This window comes from Chionomys nivalis, chromosome 6 (assembly GCF_950005125.1).
Source record: "Chionomys nivalis chromosome 6, mChiNiv1.1, whole genome shotgun sequence".
NCBI classification, from domain to species: Eukaryota; Metazoa; Chordata; class Mammalia; order Rodentia; family Cricetidae; genus Chionomys; species Chionomys nivalis.
The window spans coordinates 50,474,917-50,493,733 of record NC_080091.1 but is presented as its reverse complement, the minus strand read 5'-3'; the positions used below and the strand labels follow the sequence as shown (position 1 = coordinate 50,493,733).

The 18,817-nt window shown below is 34.8% G+C and overlaps 2 protein-coding genes across 3 annotated transcripts in view; one reads left to right on the top strand and one right to left on the bottom strand.

Annotated features, from left to right (window-relative positions):
• Lcorl (ligand dependent nuclear receptor corepressor like) overlaps positions 1 to 1,740 on the top strand; it is a 151,468-nt gene extending 149,728 nt beyond the window's left edge. For both annotated transcript variants that reach the window (XM_057773244.1, XM_057773243.1), the window contains exon 7: positions 95 to 1,740. In XM_057773244.1, coding sequence (XP_057629227.1) covers positions 95 to 269 — 175 coding nt within the window. In that variant the 3' untranslated portion in view covers positions 270 to 1,740. The remainder of the gene's footprint in view (positions 1 to 94) is intronic.
• A 665-nt stretch (positions 1,741 to 2,405) lies between these two features.
• The window catches only part of Ncapg (non-SMC condensin I complex subunit G), a 32,042-nt gene continuing 15,630 nt past the window's right edge, over positions 2,406 to 18,817 (bottom strand). Inside the window, exons 12-21 of the mRNA XM_057773246.1 lie at positions 15,946 to 16,056; positions 14,002 to 14,121; positions 10,439 to 10,666; positions 8,863 to 9,044; positions 8,280 to 8,454; positions 6,461 to 6,622; positions 6,118 to 6,262; positions 5,689 to 5,763; positions 3,402 to 3,471; positions 2,406 to 2,531 (exon numbers count right to left, since the gene is read on the bottom strand). Of these exons, the coding sequence (XP_057629229.1) occupies positions 2,408 to 2,531; positions 3,402 to 3,471; positions 5,689 to 5,763; positions 6,118 to 6,262; positions 6,461 to 6,622; positions 8,280 to 8,454; positions 8,863 to 9,044; positions 10,439 to 10,666; positions 14,002 to 14,121; positions 15,946 to 16,056 (1,392 nt within the window). The 3' untranslated portion in view covers positions 2,406 to 2,407. The remainder of the gene's footprint in view (positions 2,532 to 3,401; positions 3,472 to 5,688; positions 5,764 to 6,117; positions 6,263 to 6,460; positions 6,623 to 8,279; positions 8,455 to 8,862; positions 9,045 to 10,438; positions 10,667 to 14,001; positions 14,122 to 15,945; positions 16,057 to 18,817) is intronic.

The following is an 18,817-nucleotide window of genomic DNA, read 5'->3' as shown; positions in this document are numbered from 1 at the left end:
CAAACAATATTCCAAACTTCTCTTCTACAAGGTTGACAAGTGGAAATTTAAACTTAAAATCTTTTGTCTTATTTTTTTCTTTTCTTTATTACAGAGTACTACAAATGAAAGCTAATGAGAAAGTGGATTTGTCTGATGGGAACACAGCAAGCTGCCCATTGAGCCCTGTTAAGATGTGCCTTAATCATCCTGTTGAGTGGAATCTAACAGCAGCATCTCTAGCAAGCTGTACAGTTAATAACCAAAATCTCAAACATGAAGAAAAATAGTCTAAAGTCCTTGCACTATCATTATTTTATATGTCAATATTCTTTCTCATGAAAAACCAATTGATCCTAAAATATTTCTAGTCCTGTGATGTCTTTATATTAAATCATTAGTGTTAATCATTTTTATTATAATTCTGTTTGTTAAAAAAAACAGACCATTGTGGAATTTTGCAACAAAAGCAGATTTTGATGTTTCTCTTTTTATTGGTAATTGCCCAGTTCTATTTCTGTGCAGTTTCTGACATATACAGATTCTGTAATTTAGAAAGCTAGTATTGTAAAGGTGTGTGATAATGACCTAACCCATGAACAGTTGTGTAACAGGTGGATACTAACTACCTCGAAGCAAACTGGGAAAGGCAAAGGTATCACTTGGAAGTATATCTCTTCTAAAGTTATATATGTATAGAAAAAGGTTGATTAGCTTATCAAATAGCATGTTTTCATTCATAAAAAGAAAATTTAGGTTATTGGTTCTCTTTCTGTAATTTAAACCTCTCATCTGTGAGCCATAAGAGCATCGGCACAATTGCATGTTTACTCTTCAGCAAATTTGTACCTCATGGTAAACAAGAACACTGGTTTAAGTTAACAATTTTGAATGAAAAAAAAAAAGGTTAACTGTTTTTATACCTGTTGGTTTTACTGTCTTTTAGCAGTTTACTCCAAAACTTACAGGGATATCCTGTAGAAGCTGGACAATATTTCTTACTAATCTAATGATGCAAAGTACACCTGCAGCCATGGCTATTGTCTAAAATATGAGTAGTTAAGACTACTACTAATGGTTTAGTGATTGAAAGCTGCTTTTCCTATGTCAGAAAAGCAAGCTTTGGTACAGTGTCTACATGATCATAGCATCTTTCCTTTTGGATATTCTACACATATAAAAATGAGATCGTAGTTCATTCCTAATAGGTTTACTTCCTATTCTCCATGAATTTTTTTAAGGCAGGGATTTAACAGGAGGTTTAACAATAAGAAATATGAAGCACAGGAAAAGACACAGAACCGAGAGATATAAACCAGTGTTTTTCACTGGTTTATATCATTAACATACATGCCTTTTCCTTTTATTTAATGAGCATTCTCGCCTTGTGACTTTGACTCCTTTTCCGAGTTCTATAAAGCACATATTATGTACATAGAACAGCCTTTTGGTTCTAAAAACCAGCAATATTACCTTCACTCCATCTCAGAACATCAGCTGAAATAAATTGCCTCTGGCAAATAAATTTAAAGAAGCACAATTTATAAAAAATTCATATTAGGACATTTTTATCCGAAATAAAGAGAAAAGGTCATTACAGGAATAATAAAAAGTATTTCATTGGATATGGCAGAAATAAAGGTCTACTTTTATACAATGCAATTTTCAAAACATTTGTTTTATAAGTGACAATTTTAAAAGATAATTGAAATTGATAGCAAAAAAACTGCTCATAAATCAGTACATAAAGATGACTTCTTATAACTTTCATTTCCCATTAGTACTGTTTATTATTCCAGGTAGATTATATTTTGATGTGTCAAAAACCAATGTCTTCATGATTAATGTGTGTGGACATCTCCCTAATACCAGAAACATTCATAAACAAGGGTTCCTATATGAAATGCTTTAGGAAGAGAAAATTACCCACTGAGGTAAGATTATCAAATAAATACTTAGTATAGGAATCCTACAATTCTCAAAGCCATTGTTTAATGTAAATAAGGAATGCTTTGGTTCATTATACCAGTCCTCAATGGTAACAGACACTTCTTTAAAACTATACGTACATACTTCACCCTTCAAATGCCATTTGTTTGATGTCTGACACTGTCACCTATGTTAGATCTACTCTATCTAAGCTTCTCAAATATAAGCTACTGGGCTTATTACAAATCTTTCCAAATGTCATAGTTTCATAAGGTTCACCTAGGGAACCTATTTAAAAGTAGGTTCCTAGGTCCACTTAACAGTCTAATAAAAAACAAGCATGTATTCATGCAGATGGATCACACTGGCAGATGCCAAAGTTATGTGGCAACATTCCATGTTTCCAGAAACACAGCAAGCATTTCTTATTTTTACCGCAGTAACTATTAAAGCAAAGAAATAAGCACAACTTCAAAGGACTCCATCCTCATCAGCTCTCTTAACTTGGATCTTCATTAATAAACTGTGCAAGACTAAGTTTACTTTTCATTAGTGCTGCTGTTTTGGCTCGTCTTGGTAATCTCATCTTCACTTCTGAAGGTGGTTCTGGAACACCATGATCACTAAAGATATTGAAAATACATTCAATTTAGATATAAGCTTTAAAACTCAGAATATTTATAAATAAAACTTTTTATTTCTGACATTCTAGTAGTGTATAATTGACAGTCTAAGTCCATTAACTAAGCTTAAAACTAAAATCCCAAGCAATAACCAAAAAACACTGGCTGGATGGCTATCCGGCCACATGAATCACAGAAAAGCTAGCTAATTTGGTAAGTTTTAATCTACTGGTAAAGCCTGGTGTCATCTAGGAAAAGAAGCAAATACCAAGCTTTTATAGTGACGCTTGTAATTACACAGAGACCACAACAATTTGTCCTAAAGAGAGTTTTGAAATTCAAGTGAAAACTAGTACTATGTTCTTCTAATATAGTTAGTAAATCACTAAAACATGGTTAAATCCTTCCACTAAGACTTAATCTAAGAGAATAGGCACAGTCCAATAAAATGAGTAAACAAATGCAGAGCTACAAACTTTTCAGGCTCCATTATGGCTTGACACTGACTGGAAAAAAAAAAAACACTATCAATACAAACCACTAATATACTAAAGTTATATGTAGAATTGTAACTGAAAGATAGAGTCATATACACAAAGTCAGGTAATGAGAATAAGAATACACGAAAAATGAGAACACATTAAACTAAGTAGTAACTAAGTGCAATGCCAATGAATAAAAATATACACCTCTTCATAAGTCTAATGTTCCTGATGGATAATTTTAATTGTTTGCCAAAGTCACAGATTATTTATGGCTTTTATTGTCTTGTAATATTAGTTTCTCTCACAAGAAAATTACAGTTTTCTACTTCTGAGCAAAATTAAAGTGATTGGCATCTTCTGTGTCTTGTAGAAACATACGACATACCTTTCGGAGTCAGTCTCAGGAGCCTGACGCCTCCTGTTAGTCCTAGATGAAGGTGGCGCTTTTTTCCGTCCTTAAAGACAGTATTATTTATTAGCAAAATTTCGAATAGTTTCATGTTTCTAAATATAGTTTCCATGCTATCTAAATCTTTACTTTCAGCACAACAATCTTCTTCAACACATTTCCTTATTCCTAGAACCACCTTGATGATTTCACTACACCACAGAGGGGGGAAAAAGACTAAAATTTGTATAAATTTCTTTGGATGAACACTACAAATACATGACAAACATGACAAAGAGGCAAACTTCAGCTAGCCATATGCAGTAATAAAAACACTTTAGGCTGGTATGACAGCTCAGTTGGCAAAGTGCTGGTTCTGTTAAAGATGAGGAGTAGAGTTTAAATGCCAGAACCCACACAACAGTCAGGTGTGGTGGCACAAGCTTATAATCCCAGCACTGGGAAGGCAGAGACCCACAGATCCCTAGGGCTCTATACTTGGGAGAGCTCTAGACCAGTGATGAACTCTTGTCTCAGAAACAAGTAGACTGTGACTAAGAAGCAACACCTGCATGCATACGCTTGCACACACGCAAGGTAACACTCATGTATGATTTTCTCTTTCAGCAGGGGTACAGCGTATATGAAAGGCAAATTCAGTCAATGAAGAGCTCCAAAACGAAACTTTGTTTTTGTTATATGTATTTATCTTTGAAGCACTATGTTGCCTAGCTAGACTGGCCTCAAACTGATGGGCTCAAGCTATCCCCACACAATCTCTAGAACAGCTGTTATAATAGTCTGACATTATCATACCTGACTTCAAATTTAAACAGCAAGATACAGTCTGCTTGTAAAATACTTAAACGTATACATGGCAAGTTCAAGTTCAAATGTGCTCTTAAATCTAATTCAATGTTAAAAAAACAAAACAAAACAAAACAAAAAGCAGATCTCTATACACCAGGGTTTACCTGTTAGACTATTTTACAAGGTTGAGAAGTAAGGACTAGGGAATGTAGTTCAGTGAGTAGAGTGTTCACCTAGCATGTACAAAGCCCTGGTTTGAGTGACTATGTAAAATGGAGCATGGTGGTATACCACCTATATTCCCAACCTGTAATCAGAAGTTCAAGGTCAATAGTGAGTTCAAAGTTAACCTAAGATATATGAAAACCTATTCTGGAATTAAAAAAAATAAAAAAGGAGTTCTCATACTTTATTCTGTAACCAAAAGTAATCTGATCAAAATCAATTGTTCATTTGACAATTTATATAACTGTATATGCCCTACTCATTGTTACATATTTCCTCCTCAGTTTATTTATTTGCTTTCACTAATGTATTTATCCCCAGGAAGGCATCCAAGAATATGGAACTAATTTCGAACAATATCCAGTAATTGGTGTTTAAATAATTGTTTGCAATGAAACAATATTATGGTCAGATTCTATTCTAGAAAAGATTAAATATACTTAGAACAGAGCCATAAAACTATTTTCAATAATTAAAATCATGTTTGGCTCATGGGTGGGACTATTAGTGTTCTTGATGGTAGGTCTGCTTGGATGTACTTTCTTATTCTTCTGTAATAAGCATGCATTGCTTTTGTAATAAGGAATTAATAAAACAATTAAAAAGGCCTTGAATTTCAGATGTTTTCCACATGGTCCCCTACCAGCAAGCATGAATTTATCCTAACAAATATTCTACTGTTGGATACCCCTTGGGAAATTGAGTTTGGAAAAAAAAAGATGAAATTAGATGGGGAAAAGGAAGTAAAAGGGAAAAAAGTGCTCATTGACACAAAAATTCTAATACTACTAAAACTATAAAACTATTATTTAACCTTGTATTGTTTGGTTGGCTTTTGTTGTTTGATACAGGGTTCTCTACATAGCCCTGGCTGTCTCAGTACTCACTGTGTAGGACAGTCTGTCTTCCAACTCAGAGATCCACCTGCCTCTATCTCCCAAATGCTGGAATTAAAGGCATGTGCCACCAGACCTGGCAATTTAACATATTCTTGATTTACCTACAAAGAGCCCTTAATTGTATAATCTTTTATTTAAAAGCCACTGGAGCATAATGATCTTACAATCCTCAGAAAAATCAAGAATTTCCATCAGCTGAAGAGAGTAGAAGAAACTTAAGTATACCTAAGACATTTGAGAATTTTTATTCCTAAGAGCATAAAGACATTTGAAAATTTTTATTCCTAAGAGAGTAAAGTTAGTATTTTAAATTGAAAACAGTTGTAAGATGAGGTCAGTCCATATCTTACCTCTGTTAGTCTTTCGTTGTGTGGATTTTGATGTTTGAGCTCCTTTTACATCCCTCAAAGGAGTCATATATGCTTCTATACATGGAATCATACAAAATACAAACAAAAGACAGTCTTGTTTTCTTAAGTGATCCTTTTATCTCACATAAAACAAACAGAAAATAGTTCTATTAGCTGCTACCGATGGTTACAATAAATCCCCATTCCAAAAATGTGAATACTACAAAATGAAGCTCCTGGCAAGATGGTTAGTAAGAAATGTACTCAAATACATTGAAAAGTGGAATAAATACACATATAATAGCTTTTCCCAAGAGATTCAAAGAAAAAGATTCTTGTTCATTTCTTAAATTCAATCAAAACAGAATAAAATTCTCAGTAGAGATGAAAACTATAATTTCACAGATATTCAGATGAGAATGTAATTACCATCTTCATTCTGAAGAGCTGCAGTCATGTTGGTATCCTGTGCTTGGTCCTGTGCTACTACAACCTGGTCCAGTTCTTTACTCCCTTTTTCTAACTGATTCTTGATTTTCTCCAAAGCTCTCAGACATGTTCTATCTGTTACTTGCTGGGGGGTGGGGGGATATAAAATAAATAAGTTATACGCCAATATCAAGTTGTTTGAAAACATTCTTAAAATTATATAAAATCCATGAAGGAAACAAGGTAAAATATATAATAACAGGTCATACTTAATACACCCATCTAAATTCCATTCTGATAAATATGAACATAAACTACTTGAGAGTATTAAAAACTGTTTTACCTCCAGAATCTCATCCAATAGAAGCAGGAGATCTTTTGTAACACTGCTACTGAGTTCTATAGAACTCAAAGCTTTTGTATAGACCCGATTTTCTGGTGTGCATGGACTTGTGAGGATCTCATTACAAATTTTTATAGCCAAGTTGTCATGTACTGTTAAGGCCTAAAAAAATTAAAAAGAAAAATCTTTATAAAATGAGAATGCTTTATCATAATATAGTTCTATATATCAAACAAAATATTTCTAACTATCTTGCAAAATGCTTAAACCTAAATTTTATCTCCTTGCCTCCAAAAGAAACTCCTTCCTTTATTAGACATAGTGGGTACTATGGTACAAAGAGTAGATCTATCCCCTTTAAGACTGAAGTATCACCCAGCTTTTGAAATGATCCAGGCTGATAAAAGTGGGCCTTTTCCAATCTCACACCACTGCCCTTAAAGGTCAAGGCACACCTAATGACTAGCCAGCCAATGCACAGGTACCACAGTGGTACTCATTTCAGGCCTGAGCAACTCAAAAAAAAAAAAAAAAAATCTCAGTTCTAGAACTCCTGTATAATCAACTGAAACTCCTATTTAAACTCCAATTCAATCTGACGTATGCCCCAGACTACACTGTTCACTCTCTCAGGCATGCTATCAAGTGTATTGTTACTCACACTTAAGATTGTAGACTTTTCTTGGATTTCATCATCTTTTGCCTCTCAAGCTTTCTCCAAATCTTCTCACCAGTTTGCCTCATATAACCATCAGTGACCATTAAATGAGTCTTCTTGGTTAACAGGTCTCATCCTATTAACTTTTTACTAACTAAGTCCATTTATACACTGACATAGGACCAACTACAACCTTTGCAATCATATCTTTCCTATCTACTCAAACCACTTCTCAAATTCCAACCAGGCCCAATGCAGCCAGGTCTGATGATACACACCAGTAATTCTAACTACTTGGGAAGCCAAGCTGTTTAAGCACCTTAATAATGCCCTGTCTCAAAATAATAAATAAAAAGAGGGCTGGGGATATAATCCAGCAGTAAAACAGTTGCCTAGCAGCAACAAGACCTTAGTTTAATTCCCAGAAATGCAAATAAAACTAACAATACACTCATCATTCTTATAACAAATCTTATATTTTCCTAAATTCCAAAAGCATTTGATGGCTCTTATATGTTCCTTAACATATTTTGCTTCATATCCTTTTTAATATAATTTTCCTAGTACATAATGCTGTGACAAAGTAGTCACTAAATAACAACAACAACAAAAAAAAATAACAATGCACAAACAGAACAAAACTGTCAACTTCCAGTTGGCATCTGAAATCATTAAGACATCAAATTTCTACATATTCAAGCAAATGTCATTAAAGAATTTGAAAATCCAGTTAAAATTAATTAAATTATAGATGAGCTAGCATTGACCTGTATGCTCCACTTAAGAGCTTGAAATAAACTCTTGCCTTTAAATTGTCCTCATTACATTTGCGGATGTAATGAGTTTTAGATAACAGAGGTCATTACTGCAAGGATTACCACGCAAGGTGAAGAGAAAAGTAATGGAAATACTAAGTTTTAGTAACTTCTAGGTTGTAAAACATTTGCAATCATTATTTCTATTTTCATGATGTCTCCACATTTCCCCAACGATCTTTTTCGCCTTTTGGACCTGCTTTATAAGCCAGAAAAACAAAAATCTCAAAATATAAATGTAATTCATCACAATTTCAAAGAACCCAGCAGAGGGAATTCTTTACTCAAACAACAATGATCTTCATGCACATGTGGATGTACTTGCCACCCAGACTAACATACACACCTGATAATCTTGGGAATTCTTCCCCTGAGGATTCAATCTGCTTGGTCTTGTCAAATCAATGAGCAACTCAGCAACATTTGTGACATCTACTTCAGCTAAAGGAGATGACGCTGGGGCACTGGCCAGCGTTTGCAGAGTTGGAAAAAAGGCTTCTTCAAAGCATTCTTGATTAGTCCTATTGAAAAGCAATTTGAACTTTCAGTACAAGGCCAAGGACATCTGCCCTGCTAAAGACTTCAGATCCCTTTAACCTTTTTGGCCTTCCCTAACTTCAAGCTTCTGAATAAAGTGATTTGATCAAAAAGATATACCAAAAACTCCATTTACTAGTATGTTGGCAAAACATTATTTAAGGGAAAAGTTTAATTCTAAAATATGCACAAAATGTATATATTGAAGATAAGACTTATTTCCATGCAGAAAAAGCTTAAAAAATCTGGTTCTGTAAAATGTATGCTACAGTCTTACCATTCATCTACTGAAAGAAGGTGTATCAACAACAAAATGACATAGATATAATTCAGGTGTGCATCAGGGGAGGCTGAATCTGACTTCAAATAAGATTTTATCAAGGGCTCAATACCTGCTTGCAAAAGCAAACATGGGAAAAAACACGCCTAGACAATGTCGAAGTCGGACATCCTCTTCAGTCACAGGATTATACCATAACAAAATAAGACGAGAAAGAATTCTGCTGCTGACCAGAAGCCCAGAGAACATCAGCTTGGCTAATCCCTCTGCAGCTCCTGTCCTGAGTTCAGACACCTAGGAAAAATGACAATCAGAAAGTTTTACCTCTAGTTTCTTTTGAAGGTTATGTGTGATATTTTAAAAGAACTATCCAAAAATCATTAACTTTATCATTAATTTGATAAGAGTAGAAACACCATTGCAGGTTTAAAGCTAGTCTTGCCTACAAAGTAAATTATAAACTAACCTGGGCTACAGAATATGGTTGTCTCAAAAACCAGAACTAAAATAAAATACTTAGAGGATTACAATAAATAGTGGTCAGAGCCAAGTTTTGTAGTAAGATATAGCTATATTTTAAAAAAAAATCTCAAATCAATAACCTAAATTATGCCTCACTGAACAAGAAACGAGCAAATAATCTGACTGTAAAGCAAACAAGGTTTAGAATTAGGTAAGCAACAGAAAATATGGAGAAAGAAAAATCAGAAATCATAAGAAAACTATGGATGACTGTCACTTATGAAAACAGATGAAAAATTTTCCATCAAAATAGTAGCAAACCAAATTCATTAACACAGTGAAAGGGTCATGCATCATGGGCAAGCAAAATTTTATCAGAGAAATGCACAGGTGGTGCATACCACAATCAAATATGAATGTTACATACCATTATCAACAAATCAAAGATAAGAAAATCCTTCATGATCATATTGACTGAAGCAAAAAGGACACTCAGCAAAATTAAATTATCTTTTTATTAAAATACAAACACAAAATAGTCAGGGGTATAAGAATAGAAAGCAATCCTTTCAAAATGATAAAGGGCATTCCTGAAAACCTTATAACCAATACCACATTTATTAACAAGATTCATAACTTTCACCTTAAAACCAGGAATATAATAAGGACATCTGCTTCAGAAACCAAACACTGTACCAGAAGATGAAGTAGAGCAATTGAAGAAGAAACAAAACACATGGCATTAATATTGTACCTATTCAGAAACAACAGTTGTACACAGAGGAAAAATCCCAAGAATTCCCCTTTCCAAAGTTACTTGTTATTAAGTCAGTTCAATTCACAAAATGTAAAGTTACACACACACACATCTCAGCTGAATTTCTGTTCTAAGAACAGTGAACAATCCAAAAGGAAATTAAGAAAAAAAAAATATATATATAATAAAAAATATTTTTAAAAAACAGAAAACTGCCCATTTGCAATAGTATCTGTTCTAATTCATTTCTGTTACTATGTTAGAAACACTGTAACAAAGGAACCTTCAATTTTTTGTTCACTAATTTGATAATGAAAACTAATAAGATGTAAAATTTAAATTTTAAACTAATATTTTTTAAAATAATATTGTGTCAAAGGTAAACTTTGGTAAAAATAAAAAAATAGAGCTAAGAAGATAAACACAGGCTGCAAGTGTTTCATAACTGTAGAGCTGAATGATCCCCTACCTCGCTATCTAAGAAGTCAGTGAGGAGTTTGAGAACATTCTTAGCTGTGGCGGTCTCTTCAGCATCTTCTGCTTCTTCTTCTTCATCACCACTGATTATATCTGCACCTTCACACTGGACGGTCTTAGCTCTCTTAGTTTTAAATGGTTCAATCCCAAATGTCATCAACTGGTCAAAGATTGCCTTTAAAGCACTGATTTTTATTGTGACGTCATCAATTTGCAAAACCTACAATTAGAAACCCCAAAAAATTCAGCAAAACAACTTAATACTATAGTCTAAGTAAAATTAATATCTTTCCTAGTTAAATTTCAATGACAGTGTTAAGTAAAAACAAAACAACACTTTTCAGAATTATAATTAAAATTTCACTTTTAAAACACAAATTATTTATCTCATAATAGAACTTTAGTCCTTAAATCAATCTTTGCAGTGGAAAAAGATTTTGAAGTCACAGTCTGGCTGGATTGTATTATTTTGTCCTTTGATAAGAAAAATAGAACTCAACTATGGTAAAATTTTATCATTTTCTAAGATCCAGAAAAAAACTGTATAATTATATGTAAACTGTTCTCTCTGCCTAGCAAACAAACAAAAACAAAAAACAGTACATTTTAATGAGTTTAAAACTTTGTTACAATGTCAGTACATTTACGTTCCTTTTAAGCAAAATTTTTCTCTTCACTTAAATTCTGATTTCATATAGTGAATTAAGTTGTCAACGAGATGCTTCAATAAAGTAGTTTAGGGAGATGGCCTAGGCTTAAGTGCCTGTCAAACATAAGCATTTCAGATAACCAGCGCCCACACAGGAAGCTAGTTACACAAGCAGTGCACATCTATAACCCCACCGCTGGGGAACAGAGACAGGTGGATTAGGTAGCCAACCAACCTAACCAAATCAAGGAGGTCCTGGTTCAGTGAGCAACCCTTGTCTCAAAGTTAGATAGTTACAACCTGAGGAAGATACCCAACATAGATCTCTGCATATGTACACAGTTTACATCTATCCTGAGAACTACACAGCAAATTCCAAAACCATGGGGGGAAGAGATTCTGTTATGAATTAAGTATACTATTCAATGTAATTTGATCTTTAAAATAACCAAAAATTACCTCTATGTTGGTCAAATTAGTGTAGTTAGAAAAATGACTTATTTTCAAAACTGACAAGTGTTGTGGGAGCTCCTTCCACTCCTTTAGCCAATAGCGGCTGAGATACCAGCCCATTGGGGCGTGGTCTCTCTCCCTTTAAAAAACGTGGCCACTTCCCTCTGTTCACTCTCTGGCTTCTGGTTCCGCTTCCGGCGACTAGGCTCCCTTCCTGATTGTGCAGAGGGCTGTTGTCTGGGACGGTGATCTGTAAATTTTTCCCCCTTAAATAAATGACCATTCTATTAATCATAATTCCAAACTGGTGTGGGATTGTTTGTGACTTACGCCTTCAGACAAGAATTTCAAGAACATATCCACTACATGTTTTGAGAATTTGACAAAACCAAATACTCTTAATATGTCATTTTGATGGCTCTCATAACTTCAGATACATTATTACCTCAGCATCCAGTTTCCTTATTACACTCATGCCCCTAATATGCAGCAATAGCTACCAATATTCAGTCCTAAGGAGATTCTAAGATGAAATAATTGCCCTCTTCTGATTTTATAACAAATCTTTATATATCAATTTTTATTATTAGCACTTAACAAGTTTTTCTAATCCCAGTATAGACATTTCACTCATCTAAAAATTGTCCAATGAAAGCCTTAAGAATACTCTTTTTTTCTAAAAAAAAAAAAAAAAAAAAAAACTTTCATAGAGCTGGGCATGATGGTGCACGCCTTTAACCTCAGCACTCGGGGACAGAGGCAGGCATACCTCTGAGTTCAAGGTCAATCTAGTCTATAAAATGAGGTTCAGGATAGCCAGGGCTACATAAAGGAACCCTGTCTCATAATATAAAGAAAAGTTAAAGAATAATCCAACCTTTATAAAGATACAAAATTGAATCTACTTAGTAGTTATCTTCTTTTGATCATGAACTCTTGTGAAAACAATAAAAAATTAAAAAAATTAAAAACCACAACTCAGAATAGTATACAAAATACAGGCAAACTTCAGAAGTTTTCTCCCCTTCAATCTATCATCCACAAATACTTTTAACTTTAAAAACATGGTCAGACCCAACAATTTTATTAAGTGAGATAACACAGACTATTGACTCCTGAGCCAATAGCATTTATAGGATGTATATAAGTGGGGTGGGGTTGTGCTCAAGAAAAGATACACAGGACACATGTGACATTAAGGCAGAAAGGAGGTTATGAGAGGTAAAAGAATATGGGGCAGGAAGGCTAGAGTCAAAAGAATCAAAACAAAATAAATTTTCTTCCCTGAATCATTTATATTGGAAATCTCTATTTTACAGGGTAAGTTCTTAGAAGATATGAACATCCTGCCAGCTCTTTCTCCTGATATCCATCACTTTGCTTAGACTTTCCTAATGGTATGTCCTCCTGTTCCTCCAACAGGCAAAGCAAGGTACCACCCCAAGATCTTTCTCCTCTGCTCTTCTCTTCACTAAGAAGCTGAGATGTCTGAGAAAGAGAGGTTGCTCAGCAGTTAAGTGTTGGGTAATATTATCAGGTGTATGACTTGTTTATGCTGCATCTGTTTAACTCTGTGAAGCTGTGTTACTGTGCCTACCTAAAACACATGATCCTATTTAGATATGAACGGCCAATAGTGAGGCAGGAGCAAGGATAAGTGGGGATAGCAAGCAGAGAGAATAAATAGGAGAAATGAGTCAGAGGAGCAAAAGAACAAGGAAAAGAGGACATCAGGGGCCAGTCACCCAGCCAATCAGAGTAAGAAGGAAAGAAAGGTATACAGAAATAGAGAAAGATAAAAAGCCCAGAGGTAAAAGGTAGTCAGGATAATTTAAGAAAAATTAGCAAGAAACAAGCCAAGCTAAGGCTGGGCATTTATAACTAACAAGTCTCTCTGCGTGTAATTTATTTGGGAGCTGGGTGGTGGGCCCCCCATGGTGCATGTATATACACACACACACATACTACACACAGACAAATATACACAGAAAAATAAAATCTTTAAGAAAAAAAGGAACCGACGTATTTATAAGGCTTGCTCTTTTAACTTTTCTCTATGATCCTGAATGTCAAAATATGACTAAGGCCACGTCAATGAAATAGTTCCTCACCCTCTTCTCATTCCTATTCCTGCTGCTGCTATGCTCTATGCTATTGTTTCCCCTTCAGCACAGACTGAAGTGGGTTCTCTTTATCACTGACCTACTGTTTTTATCCTAAGCAGAGGACACTGACAGCAAATAGTATGCACTCATACATGGTACATGATCATCTTAAACTGTTATTTCAATCTCTTTCTATAAGAACATTTTGATAAGATATCAAGAAAGAATCTCTAAAGATTATTCACAATCATCAATAAGATCTGAACACATCCACAATATTAACATACGGCTAGAGATAGAGTATTTCAGGAAACAGACACATGATTTTTGTCATAAAATCAATCCTACCTGTAAGAATAACATAAAGTGTTTACTTGCAAAATCCTGACTCTGTAGTCCACAGCATCCCAAGCACAAAACAGCCAGATTTCTTACTACAGGATGAACACTTATTATTCCAGGAAGAATCTACAATGAAGTAAAAATTAAAATAATTTTTACCAAGGCAAAAAATTTACAATGCTATATTAAAATTAAGGTCAAATTGATGATTTCCATATGATTTTGTAAGGCTATTTCATTTCCATACTATTACAGATATTAAAAAAGAAAGTTTTCAGTTAAAAAAATGAAAAGAGGTAATTATAAAGTTGATTAAACAGAACACAGAGAAATTTTCCTGTTTCAATATGAAACATTCCCACATCTGCTAAAACTGATTCAGATTCCCAATGCTAACAGAATGAGACAAAATTCCTTAATATAAGGTGTAGTCCTTCCTACACCCTCATTTCAGACATGCTTCACTGTGATTTTAGCATGTTCAACTGTCTGATTTTGATATCTCTTTTTCAGTATCACTCAACAGAAATAAAACAGAGGTCACAAACAGAAATTACATGTCATTTTGGTTATTTTAAAATCCACATTAAAGCAAAAAGAAATCAGTAAAAGTACTATTTTTTTAATTTATTTATTTATTATGTATATAATATTCTGTCTGTGTGTATGCCTGCAGGCCAGCAGAGGGCGCCAGACCCCATTACAGATGGTTGTGAGCCACCATGTGGTTGCTGAGAATTGAACTCAGGACCTTTGGAAGAGCAGGCAATGCTCTTAACCTCTGAGCCATCTCTCCAGCCCCCAAAAGTACTATTTTTAACATAGCATTACATTAACATAGAGTTAGTCTTATATATTCTAAATATTGCTACAGAATGTAAATGATAAAAATTATACAAATTTTATATTCTTCCATCTTTAAAACTGTTACTATATAAAAGGAGACTACTCTTTCCTTCGTTCCCAGCCACTCAGACCTGAATAACAGAAACTGTATTAATTACAACACTGATTGGCCAATTGCTTAGGTGTATTGCTCGCTAGCGCTTATATCTTAAATTAACCCATTTCTATTAGTTTACATTTTAACACAAGGCTCGTGGTTTGTTACCTCTTGCTTCTTGGGCACCTACCTTAAGCAGCTACATAGCATCCCTTTGACTTTCTGTTTTGCTTTACTGCCTGGCTTTACTCTGCTAAGCCATTGGTCCAAACAGCTTTATTCAATAACCAATAAATGCAACACATATACAGAGGACTTCCCACACTATTATTATAGTATTTATCAATCTAAACTAGTTTTTAAATTTACATATGGCTCTGGTTTTAAATGTTCTTCCCTCTCTTCACATATCTTAAGATATAACAGGATCATTCTCCTCAAATAGGTCAAACCCTGCAATTACTAAGTTAACTTGTGACCATTGAAATCTTCATAACCAGTGTCAATAGCCTAAGTAACTAATTCTTATATTTTAATTACAACCTTTCTCCCCTTCCCTTTGCTCCTTTCATGTCCCCTATCACCCACTGCATGCTCCCCATACCCCTTAGAAATTGATGACCTCTTTGTTATTGTCACACACAAGCACATAAATATACATAGTATCTATTTTTTAACAATATTGCCCTCACTTGAGCAGAAGATTCAGGATAGCATTCTATATGTTTTATTTTTTATGTATACTATATTTCAAGCATTTCTCAGATAATATGCATTCATGAACATATTCTAAAGAAACAGTTTATATTTTATTTTAAATGATGACTATAAAAATGCATTATCTTATTTATTCCTCATACTATGAAGTAGTCATTATGGATATACATAGTTCACTATTTATATTTATCAAATTTTTCAAATGGTAGACTTTTAATTATTTAAAGCACTAATAAACATATTATGTAATAAGATAGAGGAGTATAAGGCCTCAGAGACCAGCAGTGTACCAAAGATTCAATGATCCCATTCATGGTTGCACCAATTCCAGTTGAAATGGATATCTGCTTCAACAGTTCATAGCACAAAATAAGACACTTCTGTAATGTTTCAGCATCATCCTAAAATAAAGGACAAAATATCCAGCATTAGTAAGTATAACTTTTGCCTATCTCTTAAAGAATTGCTCTCTTGAGAGTTTTCCATGGCAATAGTCACTCTTTGTTCCCTAGGCTATTTTATCCAAACATGCAATTCTATTTTTCATTTATGAGCTAGCCAAGTGTTATCTAAGAGTTTCCTGCTAGATTGAAACTGTCCATCCTAAGGGGGAGCTCCTTAAACAGAAGGTAAACAACTCAAAATAGATTCGATTCAGGAAATCACCCAAACTGACCAGAACCACAAGCCACCTGCAAAAACACCAGACCAGCAGCCTGGAAGAAGCAGAAACCAGGTGAGCTGCCAGTTGGAAGATTAGAATAACTGAGGCACCTGGAAAAGACATTCCCCAACCTGACAAGCTATCTGCAGACTGTATAGATAGTGATGCAGATGTCTATGAGTCATTTCTGCTCCTATAAGTAATCTCTCACCCATATTTCTGTAAGTAACTCCAATAAAACTCATTGGTTCACCAAGTTGGACTTCAGTGGTATCTGTACTTTAGTTTATTGTGGGATCCCTATCTGAGTAAGAAGATGTGTGCACTGTATCTCCCTAGGAGAAGTTTTGTCACATAATAGCCAGCTGTTTTCAAAATTTCAACATCTTATATACAAGTATAAGACACTTCTTGAATGTTCCATGGGCTCCTTAAAGACAACACATGCAAATTGGAACTAACTCACTGCTAAGTTTCTAATGCATGCATTCTATCATATCATGACCATCTCTCTATTTGCCCAAAGCAAAAACGCCCAAGAAACTCGTTTCTCTCTTCTTCCTACTAACTCTTCAATAGCCCTGACACACATCTCTTCTATTTGTATTCACCATCACCTCGTTCACAGGGCCCTCGTCTCAAGCTATACTTCTAAAAGTCGGCCAAGCAATATGACTATCTAGGCTTTTATCACTCTATTTTCAAACAATACTAAACGTTCTAAGACAGAGTACTCATCCTACACTTTAAAATACCCCTGTATCCACCATCATCTCTGAATAATGTAATTTTTTTTAATACTGACTATCCGAGGCCTCTCATTTATCCGGTTCTTAATAGTTCCTCTGATTTATCTATTTTCTATCCAATCCTGTCTCCATGTAAACCTAAAGTTTTGAAGTAAAACAAGCACCTTTTTAAAACTCTGGATCATCAAACATATCATTACAACATCTACATTTCCTTAACTACTCATTAAGGAGAGACAAGACAAAGTGTGTTAAACGTATAAATTCATAATTAATTATTTAGGTTTGAAAGATAGTAGGATTTGGGGGCAATTAGAATAATGAATTCACATTTGTAAAGAACTTGAAGGGATAATCACCCGACTAGCTTACTACAGAAAAACCATCCTTTAACTTGTTAGTCTGTACTATGGCTGATGGTTAACCTTGTAACAACTTGGATTAGGCTGAGAATCAGCTCCTAAACATTAGTAAAGCACATCATTGGATGTATCTGTGAGGGTTTTTTCAAAGACAAAGAAGGAAAGACCCACTCTGAATACAAGTGGCACCAACCCACAGGGAAGAAGCCTGAACAAGAATACAATGCAGGAAAGGAAAAAACAGCCACGGCCTTTGGCTCCCTGTCAGTCAGGGTGGGAGCCTTTGGGGGGATATTATTTTAAGGTGTGTTACTTTTGTTTATGCTGTGGAACATTTGTTTAATGGTGTAAAGATATATTGCTTTTGTTTGTGTTATATTTAACTCTGTGAAACTGTGATTCTTTGCCTGCCTAAAACACCTGATGGTCTAATAAAGAACTGAATGGCCAAGAGCGAGGTAGGAGCAAGGATAGGAGGGGCTGGCAGGCAGAGAGAATAGATAGAGCAACAAGGAAGAGGAGAACATCAGGGGTCAGCCACCCAGCCAGCCATGGAGTAAGAGTGAAAGTAAGATACAAAGAAGTAAGAAAAGAAAAAAGACCAGAGGCAAAAGGTAATCGGGATTCTTAAGAGAAGCTGTCTAGAAATAAACCAAGCAAAGGCTGGACATTCTAAGAATAAGCCTCCATGTGTAATCTATGTGGGAGTTGGGTGGTGGGACCCCGAAAGAGTAAAAAGAGTAACACATCACACAACAGGAGCCACTCTATTCTACCACATCCTCTCAACCCTAATGTGTACAAACCTCTGAACTATGAACCAAAAACAAAAACAACAACAACAAAAAATCCTCCTTCCCTCCCAACTGTTTTCTTAGCTAGTGTCTCATAACAAAGAAAAGCCGAGCAAGTTAAATTTCTTCACATCTCAGGCTAATCTACTTCTTCCTCTGGGGAAACCAGTAGCATTTTAGATATACACATTTCTCAATAAACTTTCCGGTTTCCTGATATCACAACATCTATTACATTAGAATTATAATAGCCATGGCTCCCAAATAAGACAAAGACACTCAATATTCAAAGAGGTCAAGAGATTATTAATCAGGCAGACCACTTTTACAAATGCTTTCCTTATCTTTGGGGAGAAAAAGCAGGCGGGGTTGGGACAGGGCTAGGAATCAAACCTAGGGCTTCCATGTGCTAGGCAGGCACTCGCATTACTGAGTTACTTCTTCATTGGATTTGTAAAACAGGGCCTCACTTATATAGCCCAAGATGGCCTTGACCCAGGACTGAAGGCACTAACATTACAGATACACACCATCACACTTTTTCAAACAGTTTCTTAATTTGAAATTTTATTTATTTATTTACTTACTTACTT